Genomic DNA, 19,249 nt, shown 5'->3' with positions numbered 1-19,249 from the left:
TCTTATCATTGATGCTTTTATCTCTCTCTCCCTCTCTGAAATCAATAAAAATAAGTGTAAGTAAGTAAGTAAATAAATAAATAAATGGTGTTGGATTTTTGTCAAATGCTTTTTCTGTACCTATTGATATGGTCATGTGGTTTTGTCTTTTAATTTGTTTATGTGATATATTCATGTTTATTGACTTGCAAATATTGTACCAGCCTTGCATCCCTGATCATGGTGTATGATCTTTTTAGTGTATTGCTAGGTCCAATTTGCTAATATTTTATTAAGGATTTTAGCACTCTGTTCATCAGGGATATTGGCATATATATATATATATATATATATATATATATTTTTTTTTTTTTTTTGTAATTTCCTTATTTGGCTTTGGAATTAGGATAATGCTGGCCTCATAAATAAAAGCTTCAAAGTCTTCCCACTGCTTGAATTTTTTTGAATAGTGTGAGGGAGATATTAGTTCTACTTTGAGAAATGCAAATTTAAACCACAATCAAATATTACATCACACCTACTAGAATAACTAAAATAAAAATATGGCAATACTAGTAAATGTGGACAAAGATGGAGAGAAACTAGATCACTCACACATTGCTGATGGGAATATATAAAATAGTAGAACTACTCTATAAAACAATTTGGCAGTATCTTAAAACCAACCAAACAACTAAACATGAAACTACCACCAACCTAGCTATTTCACTGCTGGGTATTTATTCCAGAGAAATGAAGACTTCTATTCACAGAAAACCCAGTAACATGAATATTTACAGTAGCTTCAGTCCTAATAGCCCCAAACTGGGAACAAACTAGATATTCTTCAAGGAGTGAATAAACCAACTTTGGTACATTCATACCATGGAATAGTACTCAACAATAAAAAGCAATGAATGACTGATACACACACCTAGAGAATTATACTGAGTGGCAAAAAGCCAATCCCACAGATTACCAAAAGGTATTTTATGATTCCATTTATGTAACATTCATGAAATAATAAAATTATAGAAATGGAGAACAGTTTCGTGGTTTCCAGAGGAGAAGGAGGAGTGGGATTAGGGAGAGAGGTGGGTGTAGCTTAAAAAGGACAACCTGAGGGACTCTGGTGGCAGTGGAAATGTTCTGTATCTGACTGTACCATTTACATATCCCAGCTGTAACACAGCACTATAGTTTGGCCAGATGTATCATTGGGGGAAACTATGTAAAAGGAACATGGGCTGTCTTTCTGTCTCAGCTGCTGCATATAAATCTACAATTAACACAAAATAAGAACTTCAATTTTTAAAAAGTGAAAAAGGCATGAAAGAAAAGAAATCAAGCTTGGAGAAGATTTGGGCTGACTGAGCAAGTAAGAAAATAGGCACTAAATCAAAAGACCCTTCTAATCCTCTGGTGGTAAGTGGTAGGTGGGACTTCATTTCTGTTTTGTCAGAGCAGAAACAGGAGGGCAAAATGCTTTAAAGGCTCCTAAGTGATTTCCTACTATTTATTTTTTCTTCACCCAATTTTCTTCTTTCCTCTGCCTCTAGGATCTTAGCGAGATCCTTAGTATCACAGAGGAATGGAACAAACCCATGTGAGTGGTATTCACTGTATGCATATGGGAGTCCATTTGTTTATGGATTGTACTTTTAGTGTCAAGTCTAAATGGATAAACAAATGAATGGATAAACAAAATGTGGCATATGCATACAATGAATACCACTCAACAATAAAAAGAAAATTGACACTTGCCACAACATGGATGAACCTTAGGACATTATTTTCAGTGAAATAAACCAGTCACAAAAGAAGAAATACTGTGTGATTCCTCTTATAACGAGGAACCCAAAGTAGTCAAATTCATAAACTGAAAGTAGAATGGTAATTGTCAAGGGCTGGGGTAGGGGAATTAGTGTTTAATGGGGACAAAGTTTCAATTTGGGAAAATGGAAAGTTCTGTGGATGGATGGGAGCGATGGTTGCACAACATTGTGAATGTACTTAATGCCACTGAACTGTATATTTAAAAATGGTTAAAATGCTGACTAATGTGATATACGTATTTTAACACAATTTATAAAAAGTTAATTATGAACCAAATTAAATTTTGGGAGGGATAGCATCTTGAAGAAAAATGTTTGAAATCTAGAAAATCAGTTTGAAATCACAAGTGGAACTCAGTTTTTTTAAGACTCAAAGTAACTTTCTGACAAAATCTTACTGGGGAAACCTCCACATAGGTAACTGTACACAGTCCTAAGAGACGCCCTTACCAGGAAATGTTGGCCGCAATTCCGGGTCCGCCTTCCAGCACTGCATCATGAGGCTGATAATCTCCTTTGGGCAGTACTCAATAATGTCGTCCACACATGGCCTATTCCCAGATTTAATACATAAGATCATCTGCTCCTCACAGATAGCATCTGTAAAGCAAATAGGAGCTTCCGTTTAGACTTTCTTTTAGGTCACGTTTTCTCGGGCACAGAGGTGACAGAACTTGGACCACACCACTAATCTTTCTCTGCCTGGGACATGCTTTTAGTAAAGCTGTTCATCTGACGAAGGCAGAAGGGCCCTGTGGCAAGGAGCCACACAACATTTTAATTTCTGCAGATAAAAGACACAATTCACAAGAAAGCTACCTCCTGGTAGAACAAGTAGAATATTAATGAGTGACTTAAAAGGTAGAGTGATAATTGCTACTCAAGAAGTAAATACAAGGTTCTGAGAACTCAACCTTCACCAGATGTTCAGAGAAGGCTTTGTGGAGTTCAGAAAAATAAGGAGTTATCCATGTAAGAAATGGGGAAGGAGGACTCAGAGAGGATGACTATGGGCTAGGGAAGTAGGATATAAATAAATTGGAGGTTTCATAAATTATGATGTATCCCAGAAATTATGAGTATTTCAGTATAATTGAGCATATTGCCTAAGGGGGGGGGGGAAGTAAAACTAGAGAAAGAAGCAAAAGCCAAATCAGAAAGAACCTACCGTGTTTCCCCGAAAATAAGACATCCTCCGAAAATAAGACCTACTTACAGGTTTCCTTCTGAGTGAAATATAAGGCATCCCCCCGAAAATAAGCCCCCCCCCCCCAGGCTAAACATGAGAGATTTGGTCCACTGATTCTGAAAGAAATGGAGTCACAAGAAATTCACCAGGAAATTCAGGAATTGGATTGTTATGATGATGTTCCAGAAGATGATGACATGATTGTCATTGAGTAAATGAGTAAATTCTTGATACTGTAGGATTCACAGTTTCTGGTTTGTGTTGACAACTACTGTACTACCGTACCATATACAGGTAATAAATTTCCTTTATTTTCATTTAACAATAAGTGTGTACCGTATTCTTCTTTATGGAAAAATAAGAGATTCCCTGAAAATAAGACCTAGCGCATCTTTGGGAGCAAAAGTTAATATAAGACACTGTCTTATTTTCAGGGAAACAGAGTAGTATTGCATACTGAGGAATTTGAACTTTATCTTTTATGGCCCCAGCGAGTCTTGTAAAAATTTTCTTTTAAACTGATGAGTGAGATGATCATATGTTCTTTTGGGACGACCAATTGGGCTGCAGTGAGGATAGTGGATGCATACAAGGAGCCTACTGCAGAAATGGAAAGGGTTTGACTAAATAGAGTTCAGTGGTGATAGAAAGAAGTGGGTGGATTGAAGGTGTATCTTGAATCATATGTATACTTTGACTTTGTAAGTTTGGATGTCTGATTGTGTGTGGGAGATGAGGAACAAGGCTGAATGACTAAGGTTTCTGGTTTGGCAATTCAGCAGATGGGTGATGATGCCATCGCTGAACATAACAAGAGCTGCAAAGCTGAGTGGGCTACAGGAGAGCAGGTAGATGACTTTGTCTGGGGGAATGTTGCTTTGAGGTTCCTCTGGTACATGGAATAGTTCTAACAGACAAGTGGATCTCTAGGCCAGGGCTAGAGATAAGAGATTTGAGAGACATGGGCAAAGAGGTGATCATTGAATCATGGGAGCTCATAATCACCCAAAGAAGAATGGGTAGGAAAATGTCTATTAGTTTAGGCACTTAACACACTGAAGAATGACTACTTATGTATCTGTTCTACATGAACCATGTCTGTCTCATCTTTACAGTCTCAATTCTGGTCAAAGTGCCCATAGAGTTCTGAAATGAAATAACTCTTGAATGAAGGAGTGAATAGGGGCAAGTCATCTGACATGCATGCCTTGTAGGACGAAAGGGTAAGTCCTCACACACAGAAGCCAGCAAGCTTTCTTGTCCAGGAAGAGTCCTGGAATTTCCCAGTACCTCCTGAGCTTAGATGCATTATCATAGCTCCTGTTTGTCCTGTGGCCCTTGATTCCTAAACTGAGATTATTCATTCAGTCAATCATTGAGCACCTACTATGTTTCTGGCACTGTGTGTGCAGATACTTGGGAAATGGGAGAGGATAAATCAGATGTGGTCCCAGCCCCTGCAGACTTTAAAGTCTAATGGGTAAGATAAACATTAAATGAACAAACCATTATAAATTTTAATTGACTTCACTGAAGGCCATTATCTCATTTAATGATTTTGATGAATACCCAAATCCCACTCCTGTATAAATGTCTTACTTTCATATGGCTCCTTGTTTGCAAATATTGCCCACAGTACTATGGCAAAGCTGTACACATCCGACTTCTCCGAGGGCCTGGCGTTGATGTCATTCAGGTGCTCGGGCGCCATGTAGTAGAGGGTGCCACCGTTTTTCTTAGAGAGACTGTCCGCTTTCCTCTGCTCATTGTGTTCCTCTTTAGTCAACTTACTCCACGTCTTAAAGGACGCAACGCCAAGGTCAGCTATCTGCAAGTGATCAAACCAACAGGATTGTTCTATGAAAATGACAAGCAGATCAGCTTTGTCTTGAAATTTGGGACTCATCCAATAGATTGGAGGTACAGTGAACTTTCCAGAAATGGCTGCAGGGGATAGTGTTAAAATAGCTACTTCTGAACAGACTCAGAAACTTTGTATTTCTCGGTCATTTAGAAAACCTCCCCTAAGAAATGTCCATGTGAAGTTCTGGTATCTCAATTCTTATGTAACTGGGAAAAAACAGGAAATCTGCTAGAGCAGGTGGTGAGACGGGAGGAAAGGAGGTGAAATGGAAGACATTTTTGACATGAACAGCAAAACACACTTGTCCTAACTTTTCATTGACTCTGTATATGTTTTTCAGTTATTTCTGGAGTTAAAGCGGTAATTTCTTCTGAGCATGCTTATATAGCAGACAGTGATGAGGAACTGCACCTTCTACTTTCCAAAACGATATCTGAAAGCCCATGGATGCTAGTCTCGAAGGAACCCAAAGACACTGAGGACAGGGCTGTGCTGCTAGGGTTTTGAGTTGGTAGCCTTAACTGAATCTAAGAGAAGATGGGAGGGGAAGGAATAATAATACTGACAAAAAGCAAAGAGAAAAACACCAACATCAGACACACACAAAAACAGAGAGAAGTGGCAGTGCAAAACGACAGAATAATACAGTAACCATGAATTCAAAGGTGACAGTTTCACTTCTGCCTCTAGGAATCCAGCATCTGCAGATGAATTCTGGCATGTGGTTATGTAAAACCCACAGATTCTAACATAACTGATATGTTATTAATATAAAGAAGGGCCAAAACCAGTTTTCTCAGTGGATAGAGCATCACCTGCGGACTGAAAGGTCCCAGGTTCGATTCCGGTCAAGGGCATGTACCTTGGTTGCGGGCACATTCCCAGTAGGGAGTGTGCAGGAGGCAGCTGATAGATGTTTCTCTCTCATTGATGTTTCTAGCTTTCTGTCCCTCCCTCTTCCTCTCTGTGAAAAACAAACAAACAAACAAAAAACCAAATATATATGTGTGTGTGTGTGTGTGTGTGTGTATGTATGAATATATAGAACATTTCTCTTAAGACAGGAATAAGAACTCATCGAAGACGAAGATGAAATGTTAGAAGAATCTTCTAGCAAAGAGGAACACCTGTGAAAGCTGTTCCACAGTCCTTACCCGTGGGCCGCTTCCCCTTTCAGGATTTTTGCACTTGGATCCCTGCTGTCAGAACTAGTTAGCTATAATGACCCCATCTACTTAAATATAGAGTGAGTGACAACAAAATCCTTTCTTGTTTCCTTTTCTGTGATTAAAAGAGTTGGGAGTTTTCAAAAGGAAACAAAAATTGCAGATGAACGTACACTAATCCATAAAAAATATAAACTCCATCAAGTCTGTGTCTTTCTTTTCAGTCCTTGGCACCACCGGCACCATGAGAAACTGAGGCAGGTCTTCCTTTAGAGTCACCATGTACAAACATGGATTTACAGTGAAGAGTTACAACGAAAATCACCCAAGCTTCTACAGCCTTTGGATTATGGTTTACCTTAATGTGAAAGTTGTCATCAACCAGGATATTTTCAGGCTTTAGGTCCTTGTGTATTACACCTTCTCCATGTAAATAGCACATTCCTTCAATGGTCTCCATAATTATCCTTCCTTTTACAGAAAGGGGGATGCTGATCTAAAACAAGTAACATTAAGTGTATGAAATGGAAAGCAATCAAACACGCCACAGCAACTGCTTCACTCAGGACTACTGGGGGCTGCACGTGAGGACAGTTACCTGCCTTCTCTCTGCTCTGCAGCACGGCAGACATTGCGAAACAGTCCCCCTTTTGAAGAAAGAGTTCGCATCAGGTGCTGAGGGTATTAATGGTGTGTTTTGCAGTGTAAAACTAAAACTTCCATGACAATATACTAATAGCTAAAAATGATATACAATTATGCTCCTTGAGAATAAAACATTATTGTTGTTGTTGTTGTTTAGGATGTATGCTTATTACCTAGCATCCTGGAATGTTTGGTGAATGAATGGATAAATAGACAAAAAACAAACATTCTCTATGGTATATTAATATGATGTTCTACTATGTATTAAATACATGAAAAATGTCACGGAAATGTGTGCCTGAAATAATATTAAAAGAAAAATATAAGGGAATGTGCTTACACTGATTAGAAACGTGGAAAGGTTAATCAATGAGATAATATAAGGTCCTTAATGCTGAAATGAATGTAATATCTACTTTGTGACTTTATCAGGCACTTCAGGTTTTGTAGAATCTCGGGTCATTCTTACAACTGTATTCTAGTTACATGAACATCTATGTTAATATAGAGAATTCCAGTTTTTACTTAGAATAGTTAAACATTAGATTTGCTTAACATTGTGAAACAAACAGGCTGCTTCCTAAAAGTGTATGTGCCTGTCGGTTGTTGGTAAACAGGAAACATTTGAAATGCTAGAAGTTAGACTCCCAAGCAAAGCCCCCAAACCATATCTGCCCCATACCGCAGCTGAACTGCAGTATTTACAGCCTGATCACCACCATACAAAAATGGCCAGAGATCCTCCCTTCTTCCAGGGTGTACCTCTGCAGTTAGGAAAAAATTCTGAAAAGCACTGTAGATCCCCTTCACATCCCTCTTTCAGTTTCTCTCCCTCCGTCCTCCTGACCTTCTTGTTGAGCCTGTTAGTGCTTCCTTCATGCACCTGATCTTATCTAGTTTTTGAGAGAAGAGCAATTTGATCAAATGATAATACAATGTGTACAAGTAATTATCTTGTATCTTTCCCACAGGTATTTGTGAAAGGTATCTGTGACTTAGAAGAATTGGCAAGCTTCGGCAACTGTGAGGCCAGGGGAGAAAATGGAAAAGTGGAGGATATTTGCCATAGAGACAATCATCCCACCACCCCCACAAGCAATCTATGCTTTGCCAAACCTAGTTATTTGCAGTTTCCCAAATTTGGCATACTCTCGTTCCTTGGCACATGCCATTCTCTCTGCCTGGAACACTTACCTCTAATTCTCTGTTTCAAAACCTCTCCTTATCCGTCAGATTTTGGCTCAAGCATCCTTCTGGAATCCTTTCCTACCTGCCCCATTCTAGAGTGCGTTTCTCTCCTCCGTGTTCCCATAGCACACATGAAGTTGTCTATCCAAATATCACACACTATTTGCTCCTTTACTAGTCTATGTCTTATTTGCTCCTGCTTCCTGAGCAATTAGCACAAGGCATTCCTCTTAACAGATACATACACTTTTAAAAGTGCTTTAGACTTACTTGGTTTTGTTAAACTTGTTATTTTCCTGTTTTAAGTCTTACTTCTCCAGGGTTGTTGCCTCTAATGCTGTACATTTAAGCTGTACGTTTCTTAAATGGTATCAATGTGCAATCATTAATACTCCTTCTCATAAGGGCCTTTATAGAATACATCCTTTAATCAATCAACTAACGTGTGCAATGCCCCTCCTGGTGCATATGCCCCTCATCAGACCCTGTGCTTCATGCAGACAGGGCCTGTCTCTGAATTGTGGATCTCAGAGTGGCTGACAGCAGGGACCCAGACCACTGTCTGCAGGGAGGAGAGAAGGGCCCGGTCACCCTCTGGGCGGGGAGAGTCACGGAGGATTTAATGAGGGATTGACCGGAAAATCCAAATTATCTAGCAATTTGCGCGAGGATTATTTTTCACCAACACCTACAAAAGAACGTGAAGCACAACCCCCTCAGACAAGCGCTCAGTGAGGGCTCTGTGGGGGGAGCCGTACCGCGGCCTGCAGCACGTGCATCAGGTTGCCCTTCTTCATGTACTCCATCACCAGGGAGTAGTTCCCCTCCTCCAGGATGACGCCCAGCAGCTTCACCACCCGCACGTGGCGCAGTCTGTGCATCATCCTGCCCTCCTCAAGGAGGGACTCGTTGTACCTGTGGGAGAGAAGGATACTGTGAGGATGGGCAGTTAGCTCCTCTTTCCTTTGTGCCCCGCCAGTACGGCCCATGTCTCCCGGGCATCCTGGTGCTGTGCTTTTGTCACTACTTGCTGTACTGGCCTCTGCCAGGCACTGACTACAAGCTGAGGAAGGCAGAATGGTTTTTCCTTCCCAGCGGCTGGCAGCGAGCCCTTAAGAAATGTCACACTGCTGAACAACAGGAGAACAGTAACGTGAAGAGCGGCAACAACACACGGTCCGAGAAAAGGACGGTGCTGGACAGTGTAAGGAAAATGCAGCCTCTCTCATAACCACTGTGGCAAGAAGGGTTAGTAAAACAGCACTACCAATTTTTACACAGAGTTCCTGGAACCGCTAAGTAATGAACCACTTTCTTTTCTTGTCCATACTTAGGGCTAATCCTCACCAAACATGTGGAGCAAGTCTATTTTCACTGATCTCTCCCATTTCCTTTTCATCACCTTCCTCATCACCCTGATCTCCTTCCCTTTCTCTACTTTAAAAAATACATTTTTTATTGATTTGAAAGATGAAGGGAGGGAGGGAGAGAGAAACATCAATGATGAGAGAGAATCGTTGATCAGCTGCTTCCTGGGGATTGAGCCCATAACCCAGGCAAGTACCCTGACTGGGAATTGAACTGTGATTTCCTGGGCTTTGTCTACTTTCTTCCTTTCATTTCTCGTTACCAGCTGTAACCTTCTCATCAACCAGCCTCAAAATCCTTGTCAGCTATACAGGGACAGTAACCACCTCGTAGGGTTGTTGGACATGAGCCCGAGTGCTGACACTTACACCATTGGCTGTCTCATTCTAAAGCCAGTGCCAGTCTTCCCCCGCGCAGCCCTGAACCTCCACAGCCTCCGCCCCCTGGGGCCAGCCCACAGTGGGTTCACCTGCCCCACTCCCCGCTCACTCTGTTCGCGTAGGCCCCGTGTACACCTTCTTCAGTATGACGAGCCCATGGGATCTGTGTAAACACAAGGACACCTTCCCGAAGCCACCGCTGTCTAGATACTCCGCATCCAGGAAGTCACTGGATTTCATCTTAATGTCATCCAAAGACATGTCTGGTTTCCTTCCAATGCGCAGAATGCTCAAAAACACACCACCTTTTCTTAGCCTCAGAGCTGTGCCCTGTAAAGAAAACAAGAAACCATCTCAGTGCAGAAAACTCATTATACTAAAACCACGTGTTTGGTGGACCTCGATTTTTTGAGGATAGACTTACAATGAACGTTTCCCCATATTTCTAAGAATCACAGAAGACCACAACTTTGATTCCTTAGACTTTCATTGCTGGCAACATACAGGACTACAAAAGTTTGAAAACCCCCCTGCTACAAGGACTCATATATGTTGGGTAACACAATACAAACACATATTCCCATGCACAGCTAGGTCAGCAGGAAGGAAAACCCCAGGGACTGAACACAAACAGGGCACTGGCCCTAAGCCGTGACCCACACAGTAGCTGCTGTGGACTGAATGTTTGGGCCACCCCCAAATTCACACATTGAAATCCAATAAATAGTATTAGAAGGTGGGGTATTAGGAAGGTATTGGTCAGAAAGGTGGAGATTAGTTTCCTTATAAAAGAAATGAGGGAGCCGGGACCGGTTTGGCTCAATGGATAGAGCATCGGCTTGGGGACTAAAGGGTCCCGGGTTCGATTCCGGTCAAGGGCATGTACCTTGGTTGGGGGCATATCCCCCATAGGGGGTGTGCAAGAGGCAGCTGATCGATGACTCTCTCTCATTGATGTTTCTAACTCTCAATCTCTCTCCCTTCTTCTCTGTACAAAAATCAATAAAATATATTAAATTTTAAAAAAAGAAAAGAAAAGAAATGAGGGAGTTTTCTCTCTCTCCACCACGTGAGGACACAAGAAGATGGCTAGTAAAGGAGCCCTCGGCCACACATGGGTTTGCTGGCATCTTGATAGTAAACTTCTCAGCCCCTAAAACTGTGAAAAATAAATGTCCTTTAAGATCCCCAGTCTGAAATCTTTTCTAGCAACGAACTAAGACAGTGACCCTCTGGGCACAGCTGACTCGCTACCCAGAAGCCAGGGACCAAAGCCCAGATGGGACAAGAGCCGAGGTCAGGAAATGCAAGAAGAGGGTTGAAAGAAAGATCCGCCTTAATACGGCACTCCTTGGTGTGCTCCCTTACTCTTCCGTGAAAGGATGGACTAGAAAAAAGCAGTCCATTAGCAAAGGAACTCCACTTAGACTGGGCCTGTGTATAAAAAATGTCTGTGTGAATTCATAACTTTGGGCCTGACCTCAAATAGACTTGCGCTTTGAATGCAGGCCAGGATTCTTATAGCCATGATTCCCGAAACCAAGAACTTGTACATAGAAAGTGATCATAGACTGATGGCATCCCTGGATTATAATGCTAAAGCAAACACAACACAATCCAGCCAGGCCAGTCAAGATTCCCAGAAATGAACTAAGTTAATGTGAGCTCCCTTTCCAAAATTATAAAAAACAAATAAAACGTTCATCATGAACCAGACTCAGCCAAATATTAGGCATTATGGATAATTAAATTTCCGAACAGCTCTAAGGTAATCCTATCTAATAAAAGAGTGATACGCAAATTAACCATCACTCTGTTACACCCATCAGTCACGCCCTCCAGCCAATCAGGAGTGAGTATGCAAATTAACCCAACCAAAATGGCTGCAGCCACAGAGAGCAAGAGAGAGTTCTGGGTTTCCCAGCAATGGAGGAAGCCAAGCTTTCTGCACACCCTGGCCAGCCCAGGCCTCCACTCCTACAAAATTTCAATTATAGAAGATAAATAAATCCCAACAAAAATGGCAGCAACCACTAAGTTGGAAAGAGCAGGCAATTGAGTTGCCCCAGGCAATGGAGGAAGCCAAGTTTCCTGGCCTCTGCTCAAGGCTACCAAGTTTCAATTATAGAAGATACCAGGAACTCTGCTTGGGTCACCGGGGTGTGTGGCCGGCCTACAAACCACCACAGGCCCCTCATCCAGGCCATCCCATGCCCTAAGCCCTAGGGCCTAAGGGAACCCCCACCCTGATCCGGGACACCCTTTAGGGCAAACAAGCTAGCCCCCTACCATGCACCAGGCCTCTATCTAATAAAAGAGTAATATGCAAATTGACCATCACTCCAACACACAAGATTGCTGCTCCCATGTGGTCAAAGATGGCTGCCCCCAATTAGACACAAGGTGGCCAGAAGGGGAGTAATATGCAGATTGACCATCACTGCAACACATAAGATCTTGCCCCCATGTGGACACAAGATGGCTACCACAAGATGGCCAGCAGGGGAGGGACCAGGCCTACAAGAGGGCAGTTGAGGGCAATCAAGCCTGCAGGGGAGGGCAGTTAGGGTTGACCAGGCTGGCAGAGGAGGGAACTTGGGGGCAAACAGGCTGGCAGAGGAGCAGTTAAGATACCAATCAGACTGGCAGGGTAGTGGTTAGGGGGTGATCAGTCCAGCAGGCAGAAGTGATTGGGGTAATCAGGAAGGCAGGCAGATGACCCGTCTTAGGGGGTATTTTACCCTGCTCTTCCATTACAAACCCTTTAGGTAAGTCTTCTCCTGGCTACATGCTACATGCTACTCATCCCTAAGGTCTCAGCCTTTATCATAACCTCAGGGAAACTAGCCTAAGTCTTCTCATTAGACATTTCCACAGAACCCTGTATTTTTCCCTTGAAACAGTTAAGACAGCTGTAATTTGAGATTTCTAAGAAACCTCACAGACGGCAGGAAACACTTGCTCACTGTCTCTAATGTCTAGCACAGAAACTGATATTTGACAGTTGATCACTGAATGGACAATTTTTTTAAAAAGAATTCTTTAATTGTCGTAAAAAAAAAAAAAGGGTACAGTTAAGTGAGTTATGGAACATTCATAAAATGGAATATTATTTAGCCATTCAAAATTATAGTCTGTAAGTTAGGTATACATATGTAATGAAAGACACCAAAATGTTAGCAAGGCATATATTTGGATGGCAGGATGTTTACTTTCTTCTTTACACTTTTATTAGATTTCACCAATTTTCTACAATAAACACAAACTACATTTATAATGACAATTAATTTTTAAAGGAAATAATTCCTTCACTCAAAAGTTCTTTATTCTGAGGAATCAAATCAGAGTTGCTGATAAAAATTATGTACATACAAGGATGTTCCCAGTAACCTTATAGAGAACAAAAAACATATACAGCAATTTACATATACAGAGGAAAGAATATTATTGGCCGAAACCGGTTTAGCTCAGTGGACAGAGCGTAGTTCTGCGGACTGAAGGGTCCCAGGTTCGATTCCGGTCAAGGGCATGTACCTTGGTTGCGGGCGCATCCCCAGTAGGGGACGTGCAAGAGGCAGCTGATCGATGACTCTCTCTCATCGATGTTTCTATCTCTCTATCTCTCTCTCTTCCTCTCTGTAAAAAATCAATAAAATATATTAATAATAATAATAATAATAATGTTATGGCCCATCTATACTCTGAAATACATTTAGCAGGCTTCAAAAATGATGTTATATGTAAATATTTTAAAACATTTAAGAAAAACTCAGATTAAAGAAACATGTCCTGAAATATGCCTATTGGGGTATAAAACTTCAGTTTTATGAGTTCTATTTGGGATCTCTCCTTCAGCTCAGGTCTTACCTCCCTAAATCTGCCAACACAACTAAGACTTGAAGTGTCTTTGGGAGCAGGATGCTCAGGGGAAGGCCTCCAGGTGAGTCCACATCATTCTGTGAGGGTGGTTCCTGTCCCAAGTCAATTCTCCTTGCAGTCTGGCCCTTTGATGGTTTAGTCTAATCTTATGAACTTTTCCATTGTTTCCAATGATTTCTAATTTTTACTCTTTACTCCCCTTTTTTCCATTAACAATTCAACTTTATAAGCACTGAGTATCTTAGGAAGGCCCTATCAGTGGTTTACATACCCATGAGTCATAGAAACACTGCCTGTAGGCAGGTATAAACCACCTTATAAAGCTATGTCACACAACAATTAAGGAAAGCACATTGACCTGTTATGTCATGTTATGACAATTAATTTCAACTAATTGTGTCCATTGTAGTGGGATAAGTGGGTATTAATTCAGAGACTCAGAGAAGCAAATGTTTTCCACTGACCAATTTATTATATAGGATTAAAAATCCCAAGAAATTTCATTTATTATCTATGAGGCAGTTGAGTCTGTATATTAAAGTATTCAAACCTATATTCAATTAATGTTTGTCAATTGTACCTCAATAAAATCAGGGAAAAACATAAATGAGTAATAAATAATTAATGCCCCCAAACAGGCAGAATTAATTTATGCTATTAACAGTCAGAGTAGCGGTTAATATTAGGTGGGATACGGGAGATAGTGAATGAGAAGGGGGTTTCAGGAGTGATAGCAATGTTCTATTTTCTTAATTTGAGTAATGTTCACTTTGTGATACCACATACAGCTATACAGTTATGATCTGTGCATCTTTTTGTACGTTATCCTACTTTATAAAAGGGTAATATGCAAATTGACCATCACTCCGTCACAAAGATGTCTGCACCCACAGCTGAGGCCAAGTTCTCATAAGAAGCCTTAATGAGAAATCCGCAGGTACCTGAGGCTAGCCCTCCCCCACCCCTGTGGTGCTGACAGGGGACCTCAGGCTGCCTTCTTCCCCTCCCCCCTGGCGGGGTTTGATGGAAGACCTCAAGGTGTGCTTCGTGTCTTGGTGCTGGGCTAGGGGACCTCAACCTGCTCCCCCTACCCCAGCGGCAGGCTGGGGGATCTCAGGCCGTGCCCCCCACCAGGCAGGGCTTGACAGGGGGCTTCAGGCTGTGCCCCACACCCTGGCACCAGTTCAGGGGACCTCAGATCACAACCCCCGCCTGGCAGGGCTTGACAGGGAACCTCAGGCCACACCCTCTGCCCCAGTACCGGGCCAGGGGACCTGACCACGCCTCCCTGCCTGGCTGGACTTGACAGGGGACTTCATGCCATGCCCCCCCACTCAGTGGGGATGATGGGGGACCTGAAGGTGCACCCACAGTGCTGGGTAGGGGGGACTCAGACCATGCCCCCACCCAGCGGGGCTTGACAGGGAACCCAAGGCTGTGCCCCCTGCTGGTTGGACTTGATGGGGGACCTGAGGATGTGCCCCTTCCCAGTGCTGGGCTGGAGGACCTGAAGCTGCACCCCTTGTACCCCCCTGCCTGGCGGGACTTGATGGGGGACCTCAGACCATGCCCCCCACCCAGTAAGGCTTGACAGGGGATTTCAGGGCGTGTCTTCCCACCTGGCAGGGCTTGACAGAGTATCTCAAGGCACACACCCCCCCCCCCCCCACCAGGATCTGGGCTGGGGGACCTCAGGCCATGCCCCACATCCTGGCACCAGGCCAGGGGACCTGAGGATCTGTCCCCTGCCCAACAGGGCTTGACAAGGGAGGGACTGGCCATGTCTGGATCTAGCCCAAAGTTGGGGGGCGGCCAGGTCTGGGTCTCACGCAATTTTGAGGTGCATGTGGGTGGGTGGGGACTTGACTCTGGGTCCCGTGGTAAGCCCCAGTCTCTGACAGAAGGAAGGTTTTCATATATATTTTACTAATTTTTTTTCATCTCTGACACTTCTATTATAGAGAAAGGGCAAATAGCAATATTAAATTATTTCCTCTAATTAATCCCCTTTTATTGTACATGAATTTCATGCACCAGATCACTAGTACATCAATAAAAAAGTTTTTTAGTCCTGGCCAGTTTGGCTCAGTGGTTAAAGAGCCAGGTTCAATTCTGGTCAAGGGCACATACTTCAATTATAGGCTTGCTACCTGCCCCTGTTGAGGCCATATGGGAGGCAACCAATTGATGTGTCACTCACACTGATGTTTCTCTCTTGGTCTCTCCTCTTCTCTTCCACTATAAAAATCAATGGAAAAATGTCCTCTGGAGAGAATTAACAAAAAAAAAAATAAAAGTTTTTTAAAGGCTTTAGAAAATATATTTACCTTTTACGGATAGAGGATGATTTTTTTCAATTCAAGGACCATAATGAGTCTGACAAAAACAAATGTTGGTTGCTTACCTATAATTTCCCCCACCCACCCACCCACTGGTCTTTTCATCTTAATAGGACTTTGACTTTACTCATGTATCTAACATGGACTTCACTAAAGTTTTAGGATTATACAGCTTGATGCTTTCCCCAAATAAATGAGAACTCTGAGCAAGGAGGAGACAAATGAACATGAGACAAAACTGAAAAAGTTTAACCACATTACCATGTACATTAGCACATTGTGACACCATGAAATAAGTCAGACTCATTAATCCAATTTACAAACAAAGAAACTAAAATTTGGAGATGAATGATTCACCTAAAGTGGCAAAGCTTTTGACTCCTCACTCAAACTTCCACTCTTAATTCACTAACAACATGCTACTTCATCTAGATAGCAAACTATAATCTGCCCTTGTTTATATATATATATATATATATATATATATATATATATATATATATATTATTGATTTTTTACAGAGAGGAAGAGAGAGCGATAGAGAGCTAGAAACGTCAATGAGAGAGAAACATTGACCAGCTGCCTCTTGCACACCCCCTACCGGGGATGTGCCCGCAACCAACGTACATGCCCTTGACCAGAATCAAACCTGGGACCTTTCAGTCCGCAGACAGATGCTCTACCGCTGAGCCAAACCGGTTTTGGCCCTTGTTAAAAATCAGATGCAGGTACCTAATCTTATAGTCCAGCTCACCTATATTGGGTAAGTATACTGTAATCAGAAATATACAGACTAAATTTTAAAAACATGAAAATATATAGTTCAAAATCAATATTCTATAGGTTAATACAATCACTTTGCCAGAGTATAATATCCAACCAAAGCATGTGAAGATATATTTTTCAAATCCCTAGATCATATTAATGGTATTAACATGTTATGGATTAATAAGCAATAAATAATAGTTTGCCATTTTGGAAATTGCTATTTAAAGAATTTTTATTAGCTTTTATTAATAATATTCACAATCCTGAAAATGGAACACATCTCTAGTGGTTAATATAGGGCAGGTTGAGGAAAATTAAAATTAAATAATTGTTATTGCTATTTTATCACTAATACTAACGATGACAATACACCTTAAATTTTAAACAGGCTTAGCCTACACTTTTTGTGTTTAGAAATGCTTCGGTTTTTCACATTTCTAATTAACTACCATTTCTTCTTTAATCTAGCACCAACTAGGGGGTTACAAACTGCAAATCAAATACTGTCACTCTACATTCCAAAGTTGACTCAAAGCCTTGATTTCTTCAAGTGTAAACCAGGGAAGGACTTCTGCAAAGTTGGTTTATTATAACAGCCTCGGGCTTTATCAAAAATAAAAGTTCTGAGCAAGGAAGAGACAAACCATCAGCAGACACAAAGAGCAGCGTCTCCCCCGACTCCTCCCCTCACACCCCCCCCCCCAAACACTTCCAGCAGGTTTTTGTCAAATGTTTTTAAAGATGGAACTAATCTTCTTCAAAACCCTGAAAAGAGCCTGACTGGTTTGGCTCAGTGGGTAGAGTCAGCCTGCGGACTGAGGGGTCCCAGGTTCGATTCCGGTCAAGGGCATGTACCTTGGTTGCGGGCACATCCCAGCGGGAGATGTGCAGGAGGCAGCTAATCGATGTTTCTCTCTCATCGATGTTTCTAACTCTCTATCCTTCTCCCTTCCTCTCTGTAAAAAATCAATAAAATATATATTAAAAAAAACAAACCTGAAAAGATTCCGTAGCACTTCGTAAAAGCAAATGCCACTGGCCATCAAAGAGGCCTCCTAGGGTTATGACAGCAGCCGCTTTAGTCAATGGGGCTGTTGGCTCTTCTTTCCCATTAGCTAGTTCACGTCTAAAATTATGCAGAAATGCTTCTGATTTGTGTTTGCAACCCCCTGTGGCCCCAAATGCAACAAAAGGTGCTTTCAAAGGTCGGTAAGAAGTCCCAGGCAGAGCCATCTACTAACCCCATTATAGCGACTGTAACTTACTGAAACTGCAATGAAAGTTCATCATTCCCACCAAAATAATAAAACCGAAGGTTCTGTCTCAACATCACACAGCTTTCCTGGTCGGAGGGGAGGTCTCCGCCCTCATTCGGATTTACACCAAAAGCTCCGAGGAGCAAGTGTCTGAGCCTTAGACAGTCAGCCTTGCGACCGAATTCCGGGAGCGCTGGAGGATGTTTGTAGGACTGGGTACCATTTATTTTCCTTTGTCCTCCCAACGCGCTTTAAAACAGAGTCAAGCTGGGACCCTCTGGCTGGAAGAGGTGTAACAGCCCGCCAAATCCTCCTGAGCAGAAAAGACCTGGGAAAGGGGACCCTACCCGACTTCCGGGAATACCGGCTCACTCATAACAGACTTCCGGGAACGGCGCAGACTCCGCCCACCACCCGATGGGCCATTCGCCCCTCGACTCCCGCCCCGCCCACCTTAGGGTCCGCCCCTTCCGGTATCCCAGTTCGCGGAACTCGCCACTGCTGCCTCCGCCGAGACGCACCCGAGAGTTATTTACTTTCGTTTTCGCGGCAAACCTCTCCCAGCTCAGGCTGAAGAAAGCAGTGGTGGAGATCCGGAATTACTCCGTTTTCGCGGCCGCCTCGCAGGGTCGCACCCGGGAAGGACGCCGGAGTCTGACGGAGTCCGCTATCGGCGAGCTCGGGGAGTCTGGACCGCAGCGGCCGCCGGGCCCCGCGCGCACCGCACCCGGCTCGGAGGGCCAGCGCTCCCTCGGTCAGTGGGCAGCACGCTCGGCACCTGACGGTGTGGGCCGGGACCGCCGCGCTGCGGACCCCGCCCAGGGGCCCGGGTCCGATGTTCGCGCCGCCCGCGTCTCAAATGAGCGAACTCCGGGGCGGGCAGCGGGGCGTGGACTGCTCGCTTTGCCTCCACCCCCTGCCCCGGCAGAGGAGGAAGACTGGGGCGAGCCCCGCCCTGCGCCGCGACGCTCTGCACCCCGAGATCTGTTTGCAACCCATCCTTACTCTGAAGCGGATTGGGAGGCCAGGAAAGAGGAAATCTTACCCGGTCCTAGAAGCCTCTGCCTGCCACGGGGGGGGGGGGGGGGGGGGGGGGGGAGGAAGGGTGGTCCCAGGGGATGGGTTACCCAGTGGATAAGATTCTAAGCCCTTACAGCAGACCTAGACCCTCCCTCAGGCAAATTACCCTCTCTTCACTTGCTAATAAAATCTCGGGCTGTGGAGGGAGAAATGTGGTAATTATTTTGTAGCTTTTTAAACTGGTGATGGGGAAGTCTCAAGCAAAATGGGAAATGCTTGCTATAGTGCTGTATTAAAAAGCAAATAATATATACTGCATGATCACATACTGTAAAAAGATAGAATCACGTGAATGAGAAACTACAAACTGAAA

General features: G+C 43.2%; 1 protein-coding gene across 5 annotated transcripts in view; it reads right to left on the bottom strand.

Moving 5' to 3' along the window:
- RIPK1 (receptor interacting serine/threonine kinase 1) overlaps window positions 1-18,855 on the bottom strand; it is a 39,530-nt gene extending 20,675 nt beyond the window's left edge. The window contains exons 1-6 of one of the 5 annotated variants that reach the window (XM_045584208.1): window positions 18,310-18,855; window positions 9,724-9,944; window positions 8,625-8,781; window positions 6,392-6,529; window positions 4,603-4,831; window positions 2,265-2,414 (exon numbers count right to left, since the gene is read on the bottom strand). In XM_045584208.1, coding sequence (XP_045440164.1) covers window positions 2,265-2,414; window positions 4,603-4,831; window positions 6,392-6,529; window positions 8,625-8,781; window positions 9,724-9,875 — 826 coding nt within the window. In that variant the 5' untranslated portion in view covers window positions 9,876-9,944; window positions 18,310-18,855. Of the gene's footprint in view, window positions 1-2,264; window positions 2,415-4,602; window positions 5,429-6,391; window positions 6,530-8,624; window positions 8,782-9,723; window positions 9,945-18,309 lie in introns of those variants that run through there. The other 4 variants (XM_036447722.2, XM_045584209.1, XM_036447725.2 and 1 more) reach the window with 4 other exon arrangements.
- Between the last annotated feature and the right edge of the window lie 394 nt (window positions 18,856-19,249).

The sequence above is a fragment of the Pipistrellus kuhlii genome, unplaced genomic scaffold (assembly GCF_014108245.1).
Source record: "Pipistrellus kuhlii isolate mPipKuh1 unplaced genomic scaffold, mPipKuh1.p scaffold_m20_p_2, whole genome shotgun sequence".
NCBI classification, from domain to species: Eukaryota; Metazoa; Chordata; class Mammalia; order Chiroptera; family Vespertilionidae; genus Pipistrellus; species Pipistrellus kuhlii.
The sequence above is the reverse complement of the archived record's forward strand: the minus strand, read 5'-3'. Positions and strand labels throughout refer to the sequence as shown.